The sequence below is a fragment of the Carlito syrichta genome, unplaced genomic scaffold, assembly GCF_000164805.1.
Source record: "Carlito syrichta isolate Samal-C Ts95f unplaced genomic scaffold, Tarsius_syrichta-2.0.1 Scaffold308161, whole genome shotgun sequence".
Lineage (NCBI taxonomy): Eukaryota > Metazoa > Chordata > Mammalia > Primates > Tarsiidae > Carlito > Carlito syrichta.
This window is the reverse complement of record NW_007252257.1, coordinates 443760-463195: the sequence shown is the minus strand read 5'-3', so window position 1 is coordinate 463195 and position 19436 is coordinate 443760. Positions and strand designations below refer to the sequence as shown.

At 40.4% G+C, this 19436-nt stretch overlaps 1 protein-coding gene across 1 annotated transcript in view; it reads left to right on the top strand.

Moving 5' to 3' along the window:
- The window catches only part of FAM20B (FAM20B, glycosaminoglycan xylosylkinase), a 41331-nt gene that overhangs the window by 849 nt on the left and 21046 nt on the right, over positions 1–19436 (top strand). The window contains exons 2-3 of the mRNA XM_008065138.2: positions 12149–12658; positions 17154–17240. Coding sequence (XP_008063329.1) covers positions 12282–12658; positions 17154–17240 — 464 coding nt within the window. The 5' untranslated portion in view covers positions 12149–12281. The remainder of the gene's footprint in view (positions 1–12148; positions 12659–17153; positions 17241–19436) is intronic.

The window sequence follows — 19436 nt, the reverse complement described above, 5'->3', positions numbered from 1 at the left end:
CTCGGGGTCTCCGCCGGGCGCTCGCTTGGGGCACAACTTCAGGAAATGAGATGGGAGTCCAAAGTGGGCTGCGCTTGAGATTTCATTTCCGGGTGTGATGGCCCGGCGATTGAGAGCGCAGCGAAACGTTGCCATGAGTGATGTGTGGACAGTTGTCGGGCGGCGTCCTTGATTGTGGGCTCTGATAAGAGAGTCGTTGCTAATCAGGCTTCTGTCGCCTGCCAGTCTGCGGACCGGCGAAGGCGTGGAAGCATGGAGTGAAGGGAAAGCGGAGGGGTCAGGGCATGGCTTGTCATCATGGGGTTATTAGTCCCTTTAAGGGCCATATCCCCACCGGGGTGGGTAAGGAGCGTATAATTTGGGAAAACGTGAGTTGCTTGGTGCTGCGATTTGGGACTAGGGCCAAGTATCAGTATCATCCCCACCCAACCAGCTTCCCTTCGGGGGTTTGATTTCTCATCTTGGAAGAAAAGAAAGAATGTGAGGGGTTTTACCTTTTAAATTCTAGGGCTTTTTAAACCTGTAATCTGATGAAGTTAAGATTACCATTTATTAACCATGCCTTTCCTCCTTGTGTTGTAAATTCTTGCATAAATTTCACTGAAATTGATTTCTAAAAATTGGCTTAGAGACCTCAGTGTTCTTATGTGTTGCAAACATTTCTTGAATTTATGCAGGACCTCTGAGCTAATCGTAGGGCACTTCCACATACATGATTTATTATCAGGACATGTCTGATAAACTGAGGTACGAATGGTAAAGATGCTAAATTATTTGCCCAGACTCATGGCCGATCTGAGATAAATTTGAAATTCATGTTTTGTATTAATAACTTTTCTAAAGTTTGTGAAGACATTGGACTTTGGCCCCTAGAACCATGCAGTGGAATCAGCAGGCAGCCCTTTCACATTTGAAATTGCGAATTAAAGCAGAATAAGATGACACACAGAAGTAATTCAGACTCTCACCCCACGCATTATAAAGTGTAGTGATAAATATGGATGAAGGTAAAACATGATAAAGAAATCTTGGAGTCCACAGCTTCTCTGGCTGGTGAAAATGTGACATTGATTTGCTCTGTTCGTTTCTCTAGAACTAGTAGGAAAATAGCTATGTTTTGGTAAATGAATGAAAACTTGAAAACACCTGCCCTGCTTTTCATTTTGGATACTTTTCATTAACAAATCACTGTTTTTATTCATCATCTTTATTTTCATAATCCTTTATATGATAGAATTATTTTATGTTAAGTTGATAATTCTTACTTTTAGTCCATAATCTTGATTTCCATTCATAGATTCTAACTCTTTGGCACAGCCTTAAAGTTTCTGCTTTTTTTTTTTTTTTTTTGAGTTGGAGTCTCACTCAGTCGCCCAGACTGCAGTGGCCGCTCCCGGCCCCTGCAGCCTCGACCTGCGGGGCTCCGGCGATCCTTCTGCCTCAGCCTTCCAAGTAGCTGGAACTACAGGCGTGCGCTACCACGCCCGGCTGATTTTTTGAATTACTGTAGAGATGAAGTCTCGCCAAGTTGCCCAGGCGGGTCTCAAACCTGCGGGCTCAGGCAGTTCACTCACCTCGGCCTCCCAAAGCGCGGGATTACAGGCTGAGCCACTGAGCCCGGCCAAGTTTCTGCTTTTTATCTCTTCTGAATTTTGAATTCCTAAATGAAATTTTTCTTTACTTTCAGGGCAGACTTCAGCTTCCTACGCTTTGTGTGACTATCATTTCAATGGTACTAAAGCCAGCTACTTCAGCTCTTGAATTGATAACTTTTTAAAATAGCTAACCACAGAGGTTGTCTCTTGGTGATTGCTACAATCTCATAATAGAAGCAGGAGGCTGCTCTTTGTATTCTATGGTCACACTTGCCAACAAGAAAAAGGACACAGTCTTCTGAATCTGAATATCAGGTCACTCTGAGACTAAGTGCCAAGTGGTTTTGTGGATTGGGTGAGGAGCATGTTACAATAAGGGCCTAAGGTTTGTTGTAATACTTACGATAAGATAATCTGCACTTTTTTCTCTGCATCTAACAGTGCCTAGTACATATTAGGTGTGCAGGAAACATTTGTCAGTTTAATGAATAAATGCAAAACAGTATGAAGAAGGGAAATATTCTAGTCTATATACTAAATTGTTTAATTCCTTTTTTTTTTTTCTGAATTGTGATCTCAGACTGGGGTGCAATGGCATGATCATGGCTCACCACAGCCTCAACCTCCTGGGCTCAGGCAATCCTTTCATCTCAGCCTCCCTAGTAACTGGGACTCCAGGCACGTGCCACCAGGCCTGGCTAACTTTTTATAGAGATGGAGTCTGGCTATGTTGCCTATGCTGGTCTCAAACTCCTAGGCTCAGTTGAGTCACCACACTGGGCCCTAGTTCCTCTTTTTGTCAAAAGAAGAAAAAGCCAAGAAAACAGCTTTCAGATTCCTGTTGAAAATAACATGGTTGAGGCAAGTTATTTGCTGGAGTTGCCTCAGAACTGCTATTGTGATCGCATGGTGTCCTGAGCCACCTGCAACCTAGGAGCAGGCTGCATAGGCACCAGTCAGGTGCACCCAGACTTGCTCCTGTAGCCTGCTCTGGCTAGGCTAACTGAGCAGTTGGATGGCTAGCCAATGTGTGTGCATTAATAGATGAACCGAGAGCTCTTGATTGGCCATGCCAATGGCATTGGCATTGACGCTGTGTTCTTTATTTGCATTGCGGCTGACAGACAGGACTTAACCCTCCATGAAGTGCTTCTCCAGCAGCAACTCGTTGCACACCTATGTGTCTTTTCCTCTTTCGTTCCTTTAGCTGCCTCTGTAGCCTCCAAAGACTGGTGAATTCATTGACATGGGCCTGGGGTGCAGAACGGAAGGCCTCACTTTGCAACAGAAACCAGCACAGTGTTAACGTGACTGCTAGAGCTGCCTAGAAGAGAATGTAATACAGAGATCTCACTTCTGATTTGGGCTTTTTTACCCAAAACAGAAGAAGAAATGCCTGTCTTTGAACCTAAAAAATCTTGGGGGTGCATCTGTCATCCCAGTTTGAGATAAGAAATAGAGGTTGATACAGAAAAACGACATGAGCTTTGGTGTATGTTTGAGGTCTGTACTCTCTGGCAAGGTAACAACCCCTTTAGAGGAAAGGGTGCTAATTTGGGTACATTATAAAAGGAGGTCAAGGAATATGAAATTATGAATATGTAAAGAGGATAGACCAAGCACAGGATGAGGCAGTGAAGTCTGTTGTTCCATGATCTCAAATGTTGACTTTCTGCTTTATTTTTATAACAATGCCTGTGTGGAAATTCTTATTTTCAAATGTTACAATGTATTATAGACTTTGTTTCTTTTTAGCAATGTAGCATAATCTTTTTTATTGTCTCAAGGTTGTGATTACTAGCATACTGGTAGTTAATGGGTGAGGCTTTGAGGTAATTGAAAAATGTGGCTTGTTTGCCCCCTCTGCTTTTTGAATTCTTGAGTCTCCTTTAGTCAGATTCTATGGTCTGTCTCTCCTTTCAGTGGTGAAAAGCTGCACTTTTGCTACAGTTAATGTCCCTGCTGTCTTCTTTTAAATGTGCAGCTTCTTATCTGTGGAGTAGAAACCCAGATCACTCTGCTTCCTGAACTTGAATATGAAACAGCTAAATAGGCTTATTTATGTTTTATGTTCTGCTTGCTTTTCTCTGAGGATGTGAACTTTGTATCCACTGTTTTGGCTGCCCAAAGAACTTCTTGAGTTCTTGTTTGTTATCTTTAGTTTAGATAGTGAACTTGCACTATGTATAGGTACAGTTACGTTCTTGTAGTTCTTTCTGTAGAAACAAGAAAAAAATATGGAAGAACATACTAGTGTTGGTTCTTGTTTCAGAAAGCATTGCCAGTAATATTGAAGATCTGGTCCAGCCCTGTCTTATATCATTCTTGGACAGTGTCTTGGACCATTTCCATTTTTCCTCTTAGCATTTCCAGATTGTCTTTACTCTCAACCCAGCCAATACCAGGAACCAGGTTGGCAGTAGCACTGGCCTTGGAAGGTGGCAGCAGGATGTACAGAAGGCAGCAATTTTACAGAGTATATATAATTGGTATACATAGTAGATATATCTGCGTCTTTTACTGTACTGAGTATCTGAATTCATTATAGGACTTATTTCCTTATGTCTGTGAAAGAGGCAGTCCCTAAACCAGAGTTGCCAGTTTAGAAGAGATTCCCATAACTGTAAAGGTCTCTCTCCCCTGATCTTCACTCCTTTTATTCAATGAATACTTATCGAACATACCCTGCACTGTGCTAGGTTACTTGGAAGTACAAGAGTGAATAAAACATATCCCCTGTCCTCAAGGAACTCAATATAGTAGAAGAGTTAGGTATGCTGAAAGATAGCAGAGAGAGTGTGTGTGTGTATGTGTGTGTGTGCACATGCGTGCATACACATGTGCGCGTGTGTATGTGTGTGTGATAGCAAAGGGATCATGCTTGGAGCCACCTAGCCATAAACTTCGCACAAACCTGTCAGAGGGTCTACTATTTCTGAGATTTCCTGTGGACTGTCAGCTTGACATACCCTAGAACATAGGTTAAAAATGTGAGATACTATTGTTGCATAAAGCTTATATACCTTGCCAAGAACTGTAGTGAATTGGACAGTAAAGATCAAAAGCATATGAAAAGCTAAAGGAAAATGTTATATTATTTGAAATTACCTATTTCTACACTGCACAGGAATTACATTCTATAATATGGCCTTAAATGGTGGTTATGTACTGACAGTTGAGCCATAAAATACCTGGAACTTGGGAAGCTTCATTATACCTGGCTCATTTAAAGCAAAATGCAAATTCTTATTCATTTCCACAGTGTCAAGATCAGTGAATACTGCCTGTGTTGGTTTTATAGAACAAATCTCGCTAGCAGTATGAGCTAAAAATTTTTCTTTTCATTTTTCAAAGAAGAAAAGAGTTACCCTAAACCAAGACTTAAATGGGACAGGTTTCAGGAATTGAATTTTTTTCCAAAAAGGGTGCACTCTATTGCTTATTTCATATTTACTTTCATACCCAAGAAGAAAGTCTACTTTAATGCCTTCTTAATGCCTAGTGATGGTTTTAGTTGGCTTCCTTCACAGGTAACTTGTGAGGGGATTTCACATAAGGGATTCTGAGTTTACAGATGTGTGGAAATGTTTAAGTGGAAGTGAAAATGGTAAGGAAAATCTAATACTCAGATCAATTTGAACTATGTGGGAATTAGATTTCCTATACCTGTGACTATTCTTAAGATGTAAGGACTTTAGGACATGCAAAGTTGTCATCTTTAAAACACAGAACTAACTTTCCAAACTGAAGACTTGTGAAAGACATTTTTTTAGTCTTTTTGATGAAATGGGGTAAGTTCATGCTTCCCATCTGTTTCGGAATACTGAATGTGATAGAATTGAACTTCCTATAGAAGAGAAACAGGTTGGTCACATTAGTGACGCCTCCCAGTCTTCTACTTCATGTGGCACTCACTCTGAAAGTATCCATTTGCGTATAATCTTGTCTACTTCTCAAATGTAAGAAAGGATTTGGTTCAGGGATACAAGACTACTAATTACTACCAAAGTCTTAGTAATGCAGTGTGTGTATTTAGCCTCTCATGTTACTGAGAGGACAACATTATGAGTTATTGACTCCTGTGGGAGTTATTTTTCTGTTATTCTTTCTCCTTTCTCTAAGGAGGCCATCTTTGGGTTTTTATATGGTAATAATACCTAACAAGTGTTTCTTGTGGGCCATCCAGATACTAATCTTAGCAAAACACATGTGGCCATCTCATTCATTTTTAATCACCCTGTGATTTATTGTTCTTTTTCATTTTTCATATGTGGAAACTGAGGCCCAGAGAGGTTAGAGGTTAAGCATCTCATGCTCTAGTGACTGAGCTAGCTGGGCAGACATAGGTTAGAAGTTAAATCTTTCTCCCAGATCTCACATTAGGTGGTGAAGCAGGTGCCCAGGCCCAGGTGTTCTGGATCTGGAGCACACGCCCTCAACCCCTCTGCTACAGAGAGCTTATATTTAGAATAAGTGAATTAAGAAGCTATATTTTAGGTGGAGAATTAGCAGAGAAAGAAGTATTTATAGATACTGATTAATGATATATCTTGGCATTAGTTTTTATTTTTAGTTGAAGGCCCCCATTTGAAGGTGGAAGGAAGAATAGTATGCTGGTGGTAGACAGCAGGTGACAAAGCAAGAGTGGGCTGGTTTTCTGGGGGTGCTTGGCATTTATTCGGGTAATAAACACTTGATACTGTTTAATCAGAGGTTTTGACTTCCTGTTGAAAGCACACAATACTAAGCGGAATGATTTCTGAATGCTCTTGATTTTACTTATAATCACTAACACTGACCATCAGGAGAGCCTGCATTTATTTCTAGGGAGCAGGGAATATAAACTCATAAGCTAATAATAGTGTGCACAGTGCTCGACTGTCACTACCAGTTAAAAAACAAAAGGGCAATATGTCAGACTTAGCCCAGGGTGAAACTGTGTGTGTGTCTAATTTTTTTGTACCAAAGGATGTGATTTTTGCTCTTGCTTATGCTTTGGCTGATGTATAAAGGGAAAGGAAGCTTTATGAACTGGACACCCATAGTTGTATGAATGTGTGAGGTTAGCCTTGACTGCTCTGCATAAGTACATGTGGACTTTAGTAAACGATCCAGTTGAGAATCTGTTTTTTCTTGGGTTACCTTCAAGAGATCTTTTAAATTATATATCTTCCTAAACAACTACAGAAAAAAATAGAAATGGCATATAACTTTCATAATGAGTATGTTGCTCCATGGAAGTCATTAGTAATCATTTACAAGTATGACCTAACAATTTATCAATACAATAATTATTTATACTTATTGGTTAATTTAATGTTTTGTCCCTCCCTGAGAGAGTTTTTAAATTTATTTTCCTATCTCCTCTCCCCTGATATTTTAAGTATCCCCAAAAGAGTTGATGGGGCAAAATAGATGTGAGAATGATGGGTTTTACAAACTACCCCAAAATATTGTGGTTTAAGACAGTAATTTATTTTTTCTTATAATTATGTAGGTCAGCTGGTCTTACGTTCCTCCCCACATGGCACAGGTTGGGATCACATGTATGTCTGTATTCAGCTAGGGTATCCACTAGCATTAGAATGACTCTGATAGCATCACTTCCATGTCAGACACTTCAGCTGGGGTGGCCAGAGCAGCTAGGGACTGAGTGGACCTCGCTCTCCATGTAAATCATTTGTTGTTTGGTTGCCTAGTATGAGCTTCTTTACATGGTTGCTAGATCTCAAAAGAGTGGAAGTTGAAGCTGTCAGGTCTCTTAAGGTCTAGGCCAGAACTGACACACAGTCATTCCACAGCATTCTGTTGGTCAGAGCAAGTTATAAAACCAGCCCAGATTCAGGCGGAGGAGAAACAGATTCCACCTCATGATGGGAGAAATGATGGGTGTCAGTCTGTGTAGACAGTCAACAAAAAAACTTAAATTCAAGTTATCTCTTTTTATGTTCACCAAGCCTTCATAGTTTTGCTGAAGACAACAATTACCAAAGAAGAAATTTTGTAAAAAAGATCCTTATAGTTCCTATTCAGGATTGCGGGGAGGGAGATTGTGTGCAAAAATATAATTATGTACTAGTTATTTAATAAATTCCACTCTGTTGCCTCAAATCTCCTTTGTTGCTAGTCCTCTGCATGAAGTGTTGATACTGAATATTTGCCTTGTCGTTCTTTACATTCACAAGATGTGTCACATGCCACTCATGTGATAAGAGCCTGATGTTACTGTTGAATAAGAGACAACAAAAGCGAAACTTTTACTTTTACTGAAACTTTCACTTTTAGTTACTATGAGCAAGGATTGGAATTTCTTTTCTATGCCCTCAAAAGTAGTAGTGTGAGCTTGTGACTTAATCACAGGGAAATTCAAGGGGACTCTTTTACTAATGAAGCTTGGTGGTGTGTGGAACTCCCTTGTAAGGTAGTAAGTGTTGGGGCCAGGTGTTCTCACATTCTCCTTTATCCGTGATAAATCTCTATACCAACATGCTTTTCTGTTTGTGTTCCTCTAGCTCCAGCCAAATCTTGAACAGAGGACTTTACACTAAGACCTCATTTCTTTTCTGTGAAATCTATCTATTCTTCTGTAACAACTTTATAAGTCATAAATTTGTCCTTATAAAATATTAATCAGACTCATGCCTGTAATCTCAGCACTTTGGGAGGCCAATGCAGGAAGATTACTTGGGCCCAGGAATTTGAGACCAGTATGGGCAACATAGTGAGATTGTGTCTCTACAAACAGTTTTTAAAATTAGCCAGGGGTGGCAGTGTACACCTGTAATGCCAGCTACTTGGGATGCAGAGGTGGAAGGAATGCCTGAGCTCAGGAGGTTGAGACTGTTGTAAGCCATAGTTATCCCACTGTACTCCAGCCTGGTGACAGAGTAAGACCCCAACTCAAAAAATAAAATTATCAAATGAGTAGGATGGGTGTGTACATGTGTGTGAAGAATGAAATTAACCAGCCTCTGTCACAAAACCCATGTAGCTGGTGGGGCTGAGAGTGAGACAGGGTTCAGATGGAAAATTCCTTATAAAGGTCTGCTTTCCAGAACTCCAGGCTGGGAGTTTATGCTAATTTTTAGTGTGAAGATAGTTTACAAATGTATCATTTGCACTGGCTTCTTTATATTTAATATTTTTATGTTATTACTTTGGATCTATTTGTTCTTTGAGGTAGGCTATGTTCTATATAACAGAAACGTTAAAATAAATGACCATAATATAACTGGACATTGCTGCAATGATTGAAGCATTTAGAGGAGGAACTAAGGGTTATGAAATAAAGCAGGCACTCACCTCTGGGAATCCCAGTGAGGTGTTCACTAATAGTTTGGAATGTACCCAGTGAACTTTTATTTCCTTAGTGTTTGAAATGGGGGAATCTTCATAAAAATCAGTTTGCAGAATGCTGCTCTTCTCAAATACAAAGGAAGATCATATGGCAAAGACACCCTGCCTTGGGCACCCTCTCCTCTCTCAGTCATGAAGGAGTGAAAGGGATCATTCTAAGGAGCCAAGGTTATGAAGGGGGAGGTAAGAACTACATAGAAGAGGGTAATTATACAAAGTAGAATGTAGGTCAACTCTGGTCAGAAGGAGGGATATGTTACTACAGAGTGTGAGGAGGAGCCAGAAGTGGCCTTAAGAGTTGGGCCTTGAAAGAAAGATGAGACTTTAAACAGGAGGAGATAAGAGTTTTTGAAAGGGAAGAGAAAGAGGAATGTTGAGGGAGTCCCAGCGTGAGGAATGGCGTCTGCTGAGGGCAGCTGCATGACAAGGGAGAGCCAGAGTGCGTTCCATTACTGCATTTTGGCTAAAACTAAGGAGAGAAACTGTGAGAGTGATGCCTGCTTTGAAGCTGTTCAGGATAGGCGATTAGTACCTTGCCAAGGAGTTAGTAGAATCCAAGATGGTTGAGTGAGTGGAGTGATTTTGGCTGGAACGGAGAGCCTGGAGGCCAGGCGTCTGTTCTTTCCGGGTCCAGGAGGACGTGATGAGCACCGAAGTTGGTGGCAGTAGGAATGAGAAGACAACGTAAAAAACAAGGCCAGATGTCTTACTTGTTCCACCAGAATGTGGAGACTAATCACACACAGGAGAACTCGTTCCACCTCTTTTTTTGCCCTGCCCTCACTTAGCATCTGCAGAGGTAAATAATGAAATAATATAACAATTGAACCCTTCAATTCCCTTAATATAAATGTCAATCCTAGTAGAGTGGGAGAAGTGTTTGCAGCCCTGAAATGATGATTGTGTTCTTCTGAGGCCTCTTCAAAAGGTAATGAGATTTCAAAACATAAAAGGACACAAACTTGGATTGTGAAATTTGTCTTATCTAAATTTTGGAGCTGCTAGAACTTCCTTTTGCATTGATGATTAAAACCAAAAACCCAAAATCACAGCTCTAACCTTTGTGCTATTAATAAATTCTTGGATATTGTATGTTTATGTAGCGTGTAGGAGGATTTTCTTTACTCTAAATGAATAAGAAGTTTATGGACTCATCAGACTTGAGTCCTGAAGAATGTTTTGAAGAAAGTGAAAGCCTGTTAAGGTGACCCCTCTGTGCCAGAATTATACTGCGTCTAGCTGCTGCATCTGGAGGTGCTGAGGAAGCGATTGCTTATGCAGCTAGATTTCTGTGTTGCCTTTTATCACTGCAGCCTGTGATGTGTACTGTGGAACAAATAATTGAAAAAGCTGTGTGGTTTGGGTCTTGTTAGAACTAGCGACAGTATCCGAAATCTTCTCTCCTAGCACTACGTTATCAGTAATCAGAGAACTGTTTTTACTGAGTTCCACACCAAACCTGATAACCATCACAATTACATTTTAGATGCACTTGAATTGCCTTTGTTTCAGCAAATACTGTTGTGTACTCCCTGGGAGATGATGATGAAACAAAACAGGTGGCTGGGGATAATTAGAATTCGCATTTAACTTTCTCTTTCTGCTTCCTTCATGAACATGAATAGGAAAGGAGTGGCCAATCACTGAGGATCAATTTCACTCTCACCTCCAGGTGCTGCCTTTAGGACACAGTGTAGCTCTAGTAGGCTGCTTCAGAATGTTTCTCCCGGCTATTAGGGGGCTATTAGGGGGCTATTAGTGGAGCAGTTTCAAGTTTGGATGGGAGTGTCTCAGCCTGAGTCATTTGCCCTATCTTTTTTTTTTTTGAGTTGGAGTCTCACTCTGTTGCCCAGACTGGAGTGAAGTGGCTGCTTCCGGCCACCGCATCCTCGACCTGCTGGGCTCCAGCAATCCTTCCGCCTCAGCCTTCCAAGTAGCCGGAATTACAGGCATGCGCTACCACGCCCGGCTGGTTTTTTGATTTATTGTAGAGATGAGGTCTCGCTGCCCAGGCGGGTCTCGAACCTGCGGGCTCAAGCAATCCACTCACCTCAGCCTCCCAAAGGCGCAGGATTACAGGCTGAGCCACTGAGCCCGGCTTGCCCTATCTTTTGTATTGGTTTTATTTCTTTAATTAATAGTTTGAGTTGTTAAATGAATCGGCAAGTGAAGCAACACCCTGTTATCTTCTTGTCATCCGTCTACCTCACTACTGTGCTGTCTGTGAAATACAGCAGGCCGGTGCATGTTGTTAAATGGCCCTATAGAGTGGAAAGCAATCTCTCAGCCTGCAAATGAGACTCAGTTGTGTCTTCTTGACACCCTTGCAGAAATCCTGTATTTGAAATCTTTTAACTTGAGAACTATCCAGAGTGTGGTCAGCCCACACTAGAGGCACACTTCTTTATGTCTATGACATTAATGCCCTTGTTGTATGCCTGACCATTCCAGAGTTAGCAGTGTTGCCATAGTACCGGGTTTCATTAGTTTTCTGGTCATTTTCTACTGATAGCTAGATGCACAAGAATATGTTTTTCCTTTTGTTAATTTATCCAGATTTGATTATCCATAGTTTACAGGGATTTTAATTTTGGAAAATAATTAGTGGGGGACTGGCTAAGTAGACACACGTGTCTGGCTGTTGTATTTAAATATGTGAGCAGCAGATATGACACATCCAGGATTGCTGGGTATTTGGATTTGGAGAAAGAGTTATTACTCTTTTCTGCACCCTCTTTGGCATTTTTAGGTGTGCCCATCTTACAAGATGTCATAAAAACTATATATGGAGAAGATAAGAACTGGAAAGTTGCCAAATACTGGTGGTTTGGGATATTCTAAAGTTCTTTATGGATTTGGAAAGGCAAACATGAAAATAAGGGAGTTATGTATATCTTGCTGTTTTGATTTTTTTGTTTTTTTCTCATTGTTTTGGTTATTAGGCCTGTGTGGCTAGCCATCTGGCTCCTGACTGACTCTGCATCCCAATGAAAACAGGAATATTTGTTTTACCATTTTCAGTGTACCTGATTCTTATTAGGTCCTTCCCCAGACAAGTTAATTTCAAATTATTGGACCATCTAAAGCTTAAGATTAGCAAGCCTAAAGGGGTAAAAATATATTAGAGGCTTGCAAAAATTTCAGGGGTGGAAGGAAAGAATTACTGATCACGGTTTGCTTTATACTTGGGCTTGCAGGAATTGTGGAAGGCGCTTCAGTGAAGAAATGGACCAGTGTGTATAGCCATGGACTCTCCTTACTAACCATCACCACCTGTTCTCCTTGATAAGTGAGCCAGAGAGCGGCCAGGTAGAAGGAAACCAGGTCACCATGAAGCTAAAGCAGCGAGTTGTGCTGTTAGCAATTCTCCTTGTCATCTTTATCTTCACCAAAGTTTTCCTGATTGACAACTTGGATACATCAGCCGCCAACCGGGAGGACCAGAGGGCTTTTCACCGAATGATGACTAGCTTGCGAGTGGAGCTGGTGCCCAGGCTGGACCACACCTTGCAGTCTCCCTGGGAGATTGCTGCCCAGTGGGTGGTTCCTCGGGAGGTGTACCCTGAAGAGACACCAGAACTGGGGGCAATCATGCATGCCATGGCCACCAAGAAAATCATTAAAGCTGATGTGGGTTATAAAGGGACACAGCTGAAAGCCTTACTAATACTTGAAGGAGGACAGAAAGTTGTCTTCAAACCTAAGCGGTGAGTCTTCATCTTGGAAGCTGTATGTGCTAGTTGGTTGAGTCATTTAACTTGGGACTTACATGAGTGTTTATCTCCTTCTCTTGTTAGAAGGGTAGACTAGATTTCTAAGGTCTTCTAGCGCTTAAGAGTCTGTGATTCTTTGAGTTGGGGAAGTTTATAGGAATATGTTTTAGTTCCATATAAGACTGGGTTTTTTGACAATTAGAGCTATTCTTAATTTCTAATTTATCAGATATCTACTGTGTGTCAGATATTAGAGACACAAAATGAACTGGTTAGGAAATAAGCAACTTGTCACCAAAAATGTACAATTAAAGATTGGATATCTTCATGCTATAGATGTTGCAGAGTGAGACTTACCCAGAGTTGGATTGGGTTTTGGATAGGTGACTAAAGTCCCTGGTAGTACTGAAGCTTTGGTTCTTTCTTCTGGGTTATTTTTTGTTTTCATTAATAGACTTTTTGGGGGAGTAGTTTTAGGTTTTTGGAAAAATTGAGGGGAAAGTACGGAGAGTCTCCACAGCCCTCCCCTCAGTTTTCTCTTATTAACATCTTCTTGTACAATTACGACTAATGAGCCAATACTGATAATTATTAACAGAAGTTCATAGTTTACATCAGGGTTCACTTTTTGTATTGTACATTCTGTGGATTTAGACAAATGTGTAATGTCACATATCCACCATTGTAAAATCATACAGAGTAGTTTCCTATCCTAAAAATCATCTGTGCCATACCTGTTCATCTTCCCTCCCTGCCCCTGAGCCCCTGGCAACCACTGGTCTTATTATCTCCATAGTTTTGTCTTTTCCCAAATTTGATATAGTTGGAATCACAGTATGTAATTATGTTTTAGTTTTAAAAGGCAGTTGGAGAACAATTGTATCCCAAAATGGAAGGGATCAACGTATCTGGAACTGCAAAGTATGATGTATGGATAATGTAGAAATTAGGAAAGTTAAAAATGTGGTAGACTTTGGAAAATAGAAAAGTTTGATTGGTTGATAATGTGGATAAAGTATGACTCTGTGGGCCTTGGGGTCTTCATTTCCATTGAATGCACAGCACTTGCCCAGCATAAACTAAGTACTATTGTATCTGTTCATGCTTTTCACCCTCATGGGCAGGTTGACCCTCGTGGGCAGTTTCAGTTCTTATTTCCAGAATAAGAAACTGGCTTGACTGACTTTTTGCCTTCCTTTAAGGGGGATGATGTGGAGCACCCATCATCAAACATCACTCATTTAGTTTTGAAGTGTGTGGTCCTTCTTGGTTTGTAGCCTGAGAGATTAGCAGTAGAAGCAGAGTGATGGAAAGGCAAACTAAAATCAAAAACTAAATTAGTACAGAAAGTGATGAATTATGAGCATTTTGTGTTTAAACAAAAGGAGCTCCTCTCCACACCCTCCACTTGTGCACTGGAGAATTGAGGGGACGGTGGGATATCAGAAGATGAATATTACCAAGAATGTGCAGTGTTAGATTCAGACCAGGTGCTTTGTGGATAGGCCTTGAGTGTTGGGATAAGGTGTAAGAGGAGGGAGGGGAGGCCAGAGTGATGAGTGGGGTGGGAGCAGCAGGTCAATGTATAACCTCCATCACTGCTGGCTTCAGCTCATACATAGCTCCTCCTGCCGCAGCAGCCTCCCATTACCCTTTCTTCCAGACCATCTGGAAAGCCACTTCCATTTTTCCCCAAGACCTGTATTATCACCCAGCCCTAAGACATCCAGGGACATCCCACTGCTCACTAGACACAGCCCAGCATCATGGCCAAGCCCCTCAGAGTTCTCTTTCTATACCCAACCATACCCTACCTTTGCTCAGTGTTTCTGTCCAGCTGGCTCTCCACTCCCCCACCGTCTCTTGAACAGCCCAAGTCCACTCCCAGCTCCAGGGCACTCTCCTGGCCTCCCACATAAGTGTGGCTCTCCAAGTTCTCGCACACATGGTCCTGTGCTGCTTTACACCAGCCACTATCATAGGCTGGAGAAAGTGGATATAGGCTTAAGACCACGTAAACACCTAGCAAAGTGCTATTCTGACCCCCAGGACCTCAGAGGCTCTTTAGTCCTGGTATAACTGCAAATTATTGTCCTTGGTCAGACTCTGATGTCCTTCACCAGAAGGAGAGGAGTGATTTATTGGGAGTTACTGTATGAATTTTACGGCTCTGTCAGTGACTTATGATGGATCACTCTTTGCTGAGAGGAGGATCTAAGTCCTTCCTGCTAAGTCAAGACATGCACCTTTCTTTAATAGCCACTTGTGGTTCCAGCATTTTGGTAGCCTGGTTATCCGTGTCCTACTCTCAGAGATAGAAGATATGTACAGGTAAGTAGATGACATACACAGGAATACAGTGACACTTTTACACATTTGCCTTACATTATGAAGGTGATTTTTTTTTTTTTAGTGTAGCTGTATCAATTCTAGAAATAAATTGATTTTCACAGGCAAAAACTAGAGTTATGGTGGAAAGAGAACAAGAAGACAGGGGCGTAAGAGTGGGTAGAGGTGAGTAAGTGATCTTAGGAGGTGCTGAAAAGGACCTTGAAGATCCATGAGTTCCACTTGTCATTTTACAGGTGAGGAGAATGAGATCCAGATTTCTGACTTTCTGTATTTCACACAGCTAAAACATGAGCTAAGGACTCAGACCTTCTGACTCCACTGCAAGTCTCTGATTTTGGTTCTTACTCCTTTCCCTTTTCCTCCTCTCCCTCTCTCAAAGCTCCGGGATTCCTCTAGGGTTTTGCATGTTCTTCGGGGCAGCCTTTAGACATCTTGAAAAGCTCTCTGAAGTGTACTAATGAGAAGGTGCTGTACACCACCACATATCTTCCTGTGGCTCCCCTGAAGTATGAAAACTAAAGTATTCAAGGACTGTCCTTCAGCTTTGTGGATAGTCTACACCTATGGTAGAGAGAAGAGATGAGTGCTTGAATATTGTCAGTATCTACTGCAGTCATATTTAAAGTTGACTTTTACAATTAGAGGTAGTCAGTATAAACCTAGGTAGTCTAAATAATCTTTTGCAGTAGAAACAAGAAAATACACATTTGAGTATATTGACCCTGCCAAGAAGAATCTGGTGCCCAACCAGGTTGTGATGCGTGGCTGTCATCACCAAATGATGATGGCAAATGCTTTATCCTTTTGCCTTGAAGATGTGTTTTGTAGAGACGCTTTTGCTTTGTATTCTAAGGTCATTGAAGTTGAAGTTGAAGGTCACTGCCTTTTACAGTACTGTTTTCCATTTCCCCATAGCTGTTTCAGCATTGGGGATCCAAATGTTTTCAGTGGAATAGCTCTTCTTCACTTTAATCTCAATTTATTTCAATTTCATATTTCGTCTGTGAAGCTTAATAGGTATTTTGTTTCAGGAAATGGAGGTGACCAGTAGAGGTCATAGGTGAATTAAGTATTTTTTTCTTCCCAATTAACAGGCTTAAATTGTGTCTTTTAAAATGATTAGTAGAAAGAAATAGACCAGTTTTTATTATTCTTTGCTTATGTCATGCAAATGATATAAAATCAGTAAGATTCAGTTTGAGGTGAAAGATGCCTTAGAAATTACTGTGTAGCTTAGGCCACGAGTGGTGGAATTACATGCCTGTAATCCCAGAGCTTTGGAAGGCTGAAGTAGGAGGATCCCTTGAGCCCAGGAGTTTGAGGTTACTGTGAACTATGATTGGGCCATTGCACTCCAGCCTGGAAGACCAAGAGAAACCTCATCTAAAAAAAAGAAAGAAAGAAAAAAGAAAGTACGTTGTAGTTAAGTCTCTGATATTGTAAATAAGGCATCTGAGACCCAGAGAAGAGAAAGGTTTTGTTCAAGGTTACCCAGTCACATATGACAGCCACACCCTGCACACTCACCTCTTACTGCTAGTCCAGGATCCCTTCAACTACATCTTCATAAACTTAAAAAGAGAAAACAAGAATGGATTTTCAAATGAATTTTTTCAAAAGCATCTTTGCCTTCTCATTAACAAAAACTGAGGAGTATCAGATCATTTTCCCCCAAGATAATAAACTTCTCTTATAAACCTTGCCACAGTCATTCTGCAAGCAAGTTTTAAAATTATATTTTTCTTCATTTCTTCAATTCAGTCTAATAAACATTTTAGTAGACATTTATTAAGCACCATGTGCTAAGTAACTTAACACTGTGCTGTCAATGTAAAGATGGTCCTTACCTTCCAGAAAACCACCTTATAATTACACTTAAACTACATTGAAAGCCCCTTAGAGGGGTAAAGATAACATCTCCATGTTTGATTCTTAGAATGATCCCTGAGGCAGATACAGAATTCTAGTTTCCTTCTCCATCTCATCTTCACGCCATCTACCAGTAACTCCTGCTAATCCACAGTTGTTTTCAGGGCTGACAGAGAAGATGTCTGTAGCACAATGAGGCTTGTGAAAACTTATCTTCTGCCATTCTGATAGTTCATGTCTATACCTGTGCTCCCCCTTCCCTCTGCAGGTATAGCCGAGACTATGTGGTGGAAGGGGAGCCGTATGCTGGTTACGATAGACACAATGCAGAGGTGGCAGCCTTTCACTTGGACAGGTATGTGTAATCACGATATGTATGTTTGTTTCATTTCTGTTTACAGATTTCTTCTGAAGAGGACTTGTGGACTCCTTTGAAAGATGCAACACTAATAAGTGACTCTTTATCCATTTTAGATAGCTAATTGACTACTATTAAATTTGTATGAGCTCCTTATAATTTGGTTGGCACCAGGAATACCAAAGTAAATATTTTTAACTCCAGGTTTTTTTAGGTCATTTCATTCCTGGCATGTTCTCTATCATTATCATGAGTTAAGATATTCTTGGTAAATGAACTCAAATCCCTGAATTGAATTGATCATTAATTGGGTCTGGCAGCCCTGCTGTTTTGTTTTAAGTAAGTAATGTTGACTTATTCCCATATGTTGGAAAAATATAGCATGGAATATATGATGAATGTTATTGTTCTTTACACAAAATATGCACAGCTTTAAAAACCAGAATAATTCCAAAAGAAGAGCAGATGTGAATTCTAAGTTATAAGTTAACTGGGGAAATTAACGTTTTTTCCAGCAGATTGCTAGTCAGGAACCTTGGAGCTAAACTGTCAGGTATCCCAACTACTCTTCTGACCAGTTCTTTCATCAGGGCATATTGGCAAACTTCAAAAGAAATTATTCCCAATATTTGTTTTAAAAATCAATCTATAAGGAAACCAGAAAAAAATAAAGGTGAATTTTCATCTTTTTCTGAATTAGGATTTTGTAAGCATAATTTAGAAATCACAAATTAAATAGACTTGGCTTAAATTAAAAAAAAAAATAACTTGCATGTCAAGAAACAGCAAACAACACACTAGGAGAAAACACTTGACTCTGGTGTAATCTAAGTATTAATAGCCTTAATATAAGTGTTTATACAAACCTATTAGAGAATGGGTTTAAGAACATAAGCAGTTAACCAAATAAGAATTATCAATTGCTAATAGAAAAGGGTGGGGGAAAGTTCATTCTCAACAGAAATTTTAAAACAATGGGTTACTGTTTTTACCTGTTGAAAACGACAAAGATTAAGAGAAAGATGATGCTTTATTGACAGGAATGCATTGCCATTCATATGCTGCCCGTGGCGTTGTGAATTGTTTTGATCTTTCTGTTAAGAACCTTGGCACTATGTATCAAAAACCTTAATGTTCATACCCTGTGAATGAATACCTTCTTTTTTATGCACATACCTAAGATATTTCTAGAAAGTACCCTAGAGGAATAAGCAAAAATTCAATCATGTATATACAACTGTCTTAGCATAGCATTTTCAATAGTGAAAAACTGGTTGCAACCTAAACATCTACTAATATGGAAAAGGTTAAATAAGTGTTTACAATACCATGAATTTTCACTGCCTCATTTTTGACCTTGTGGCAAAGTTGGCCAAGTCCTACTCCTCACTAAATGGCGGCTGGAATCCGGCTTTCCAACACCTCGTCTGTTTGCCTCTTTTCTTCACCACGAACCCCCTTCCTGTTTTCCACTTGCTGAACACAAGCAGGGCATGAAGATCCTCATTTCTGTGTCAATATTTTGTATTACCCAACACACTAATTTTTGTCACTATGTATGTAAAGTGATATCTCATTACTTTATTTTGTGTTTCCCCAGTTACTGGCAAAGTTTATCTTTTCACAGCAGGACACCTATGTGTTAGCTTTTAAAGTATTCTTTGTACAAAAATTGTTGCTTTTGATGTAAATTAAATATAATGTTTCTGTTTGTGACTTGTGCTTTGGGGATCTTGTATTTAGAAGTCCTTTCTTCTACTGCAAAGCTTGAGAGATATTCTTATGCAAATTCCCTCTTCCTTTTGCTAAGTGCCACTCTAGCTGGCCTCAAGTGCTACTGTGATATTGTCCCTCTGCACTAAACTGGCTGCTGTTCTTTGGCCTGGCAGTGGTCAGTGGAGAGAAAAAATACTTTCCAGTTTAGCCAGGCACTGTGGCTGTCACCTGTAGTCTAGCTAGTTGGGTGGCTGAGGCAGGAGGATCACTTGAACTTAGGAGTTTGAGGCCACAGTGAGCCATGATGGTGCTACTGCACTTCGGCCAGAGTGACAGAGATATGTCTAAAACAAAACAAAACTTCCCAACCTTTTCCATTCATGGCTTCTGAATTTTCTGCTTTGGGTTGCTGTTTCTCCATTGCATTCAGATTTAACCACCTTTCCTTGCCTGAGGGTCCTCTCTATTTTTATGTTA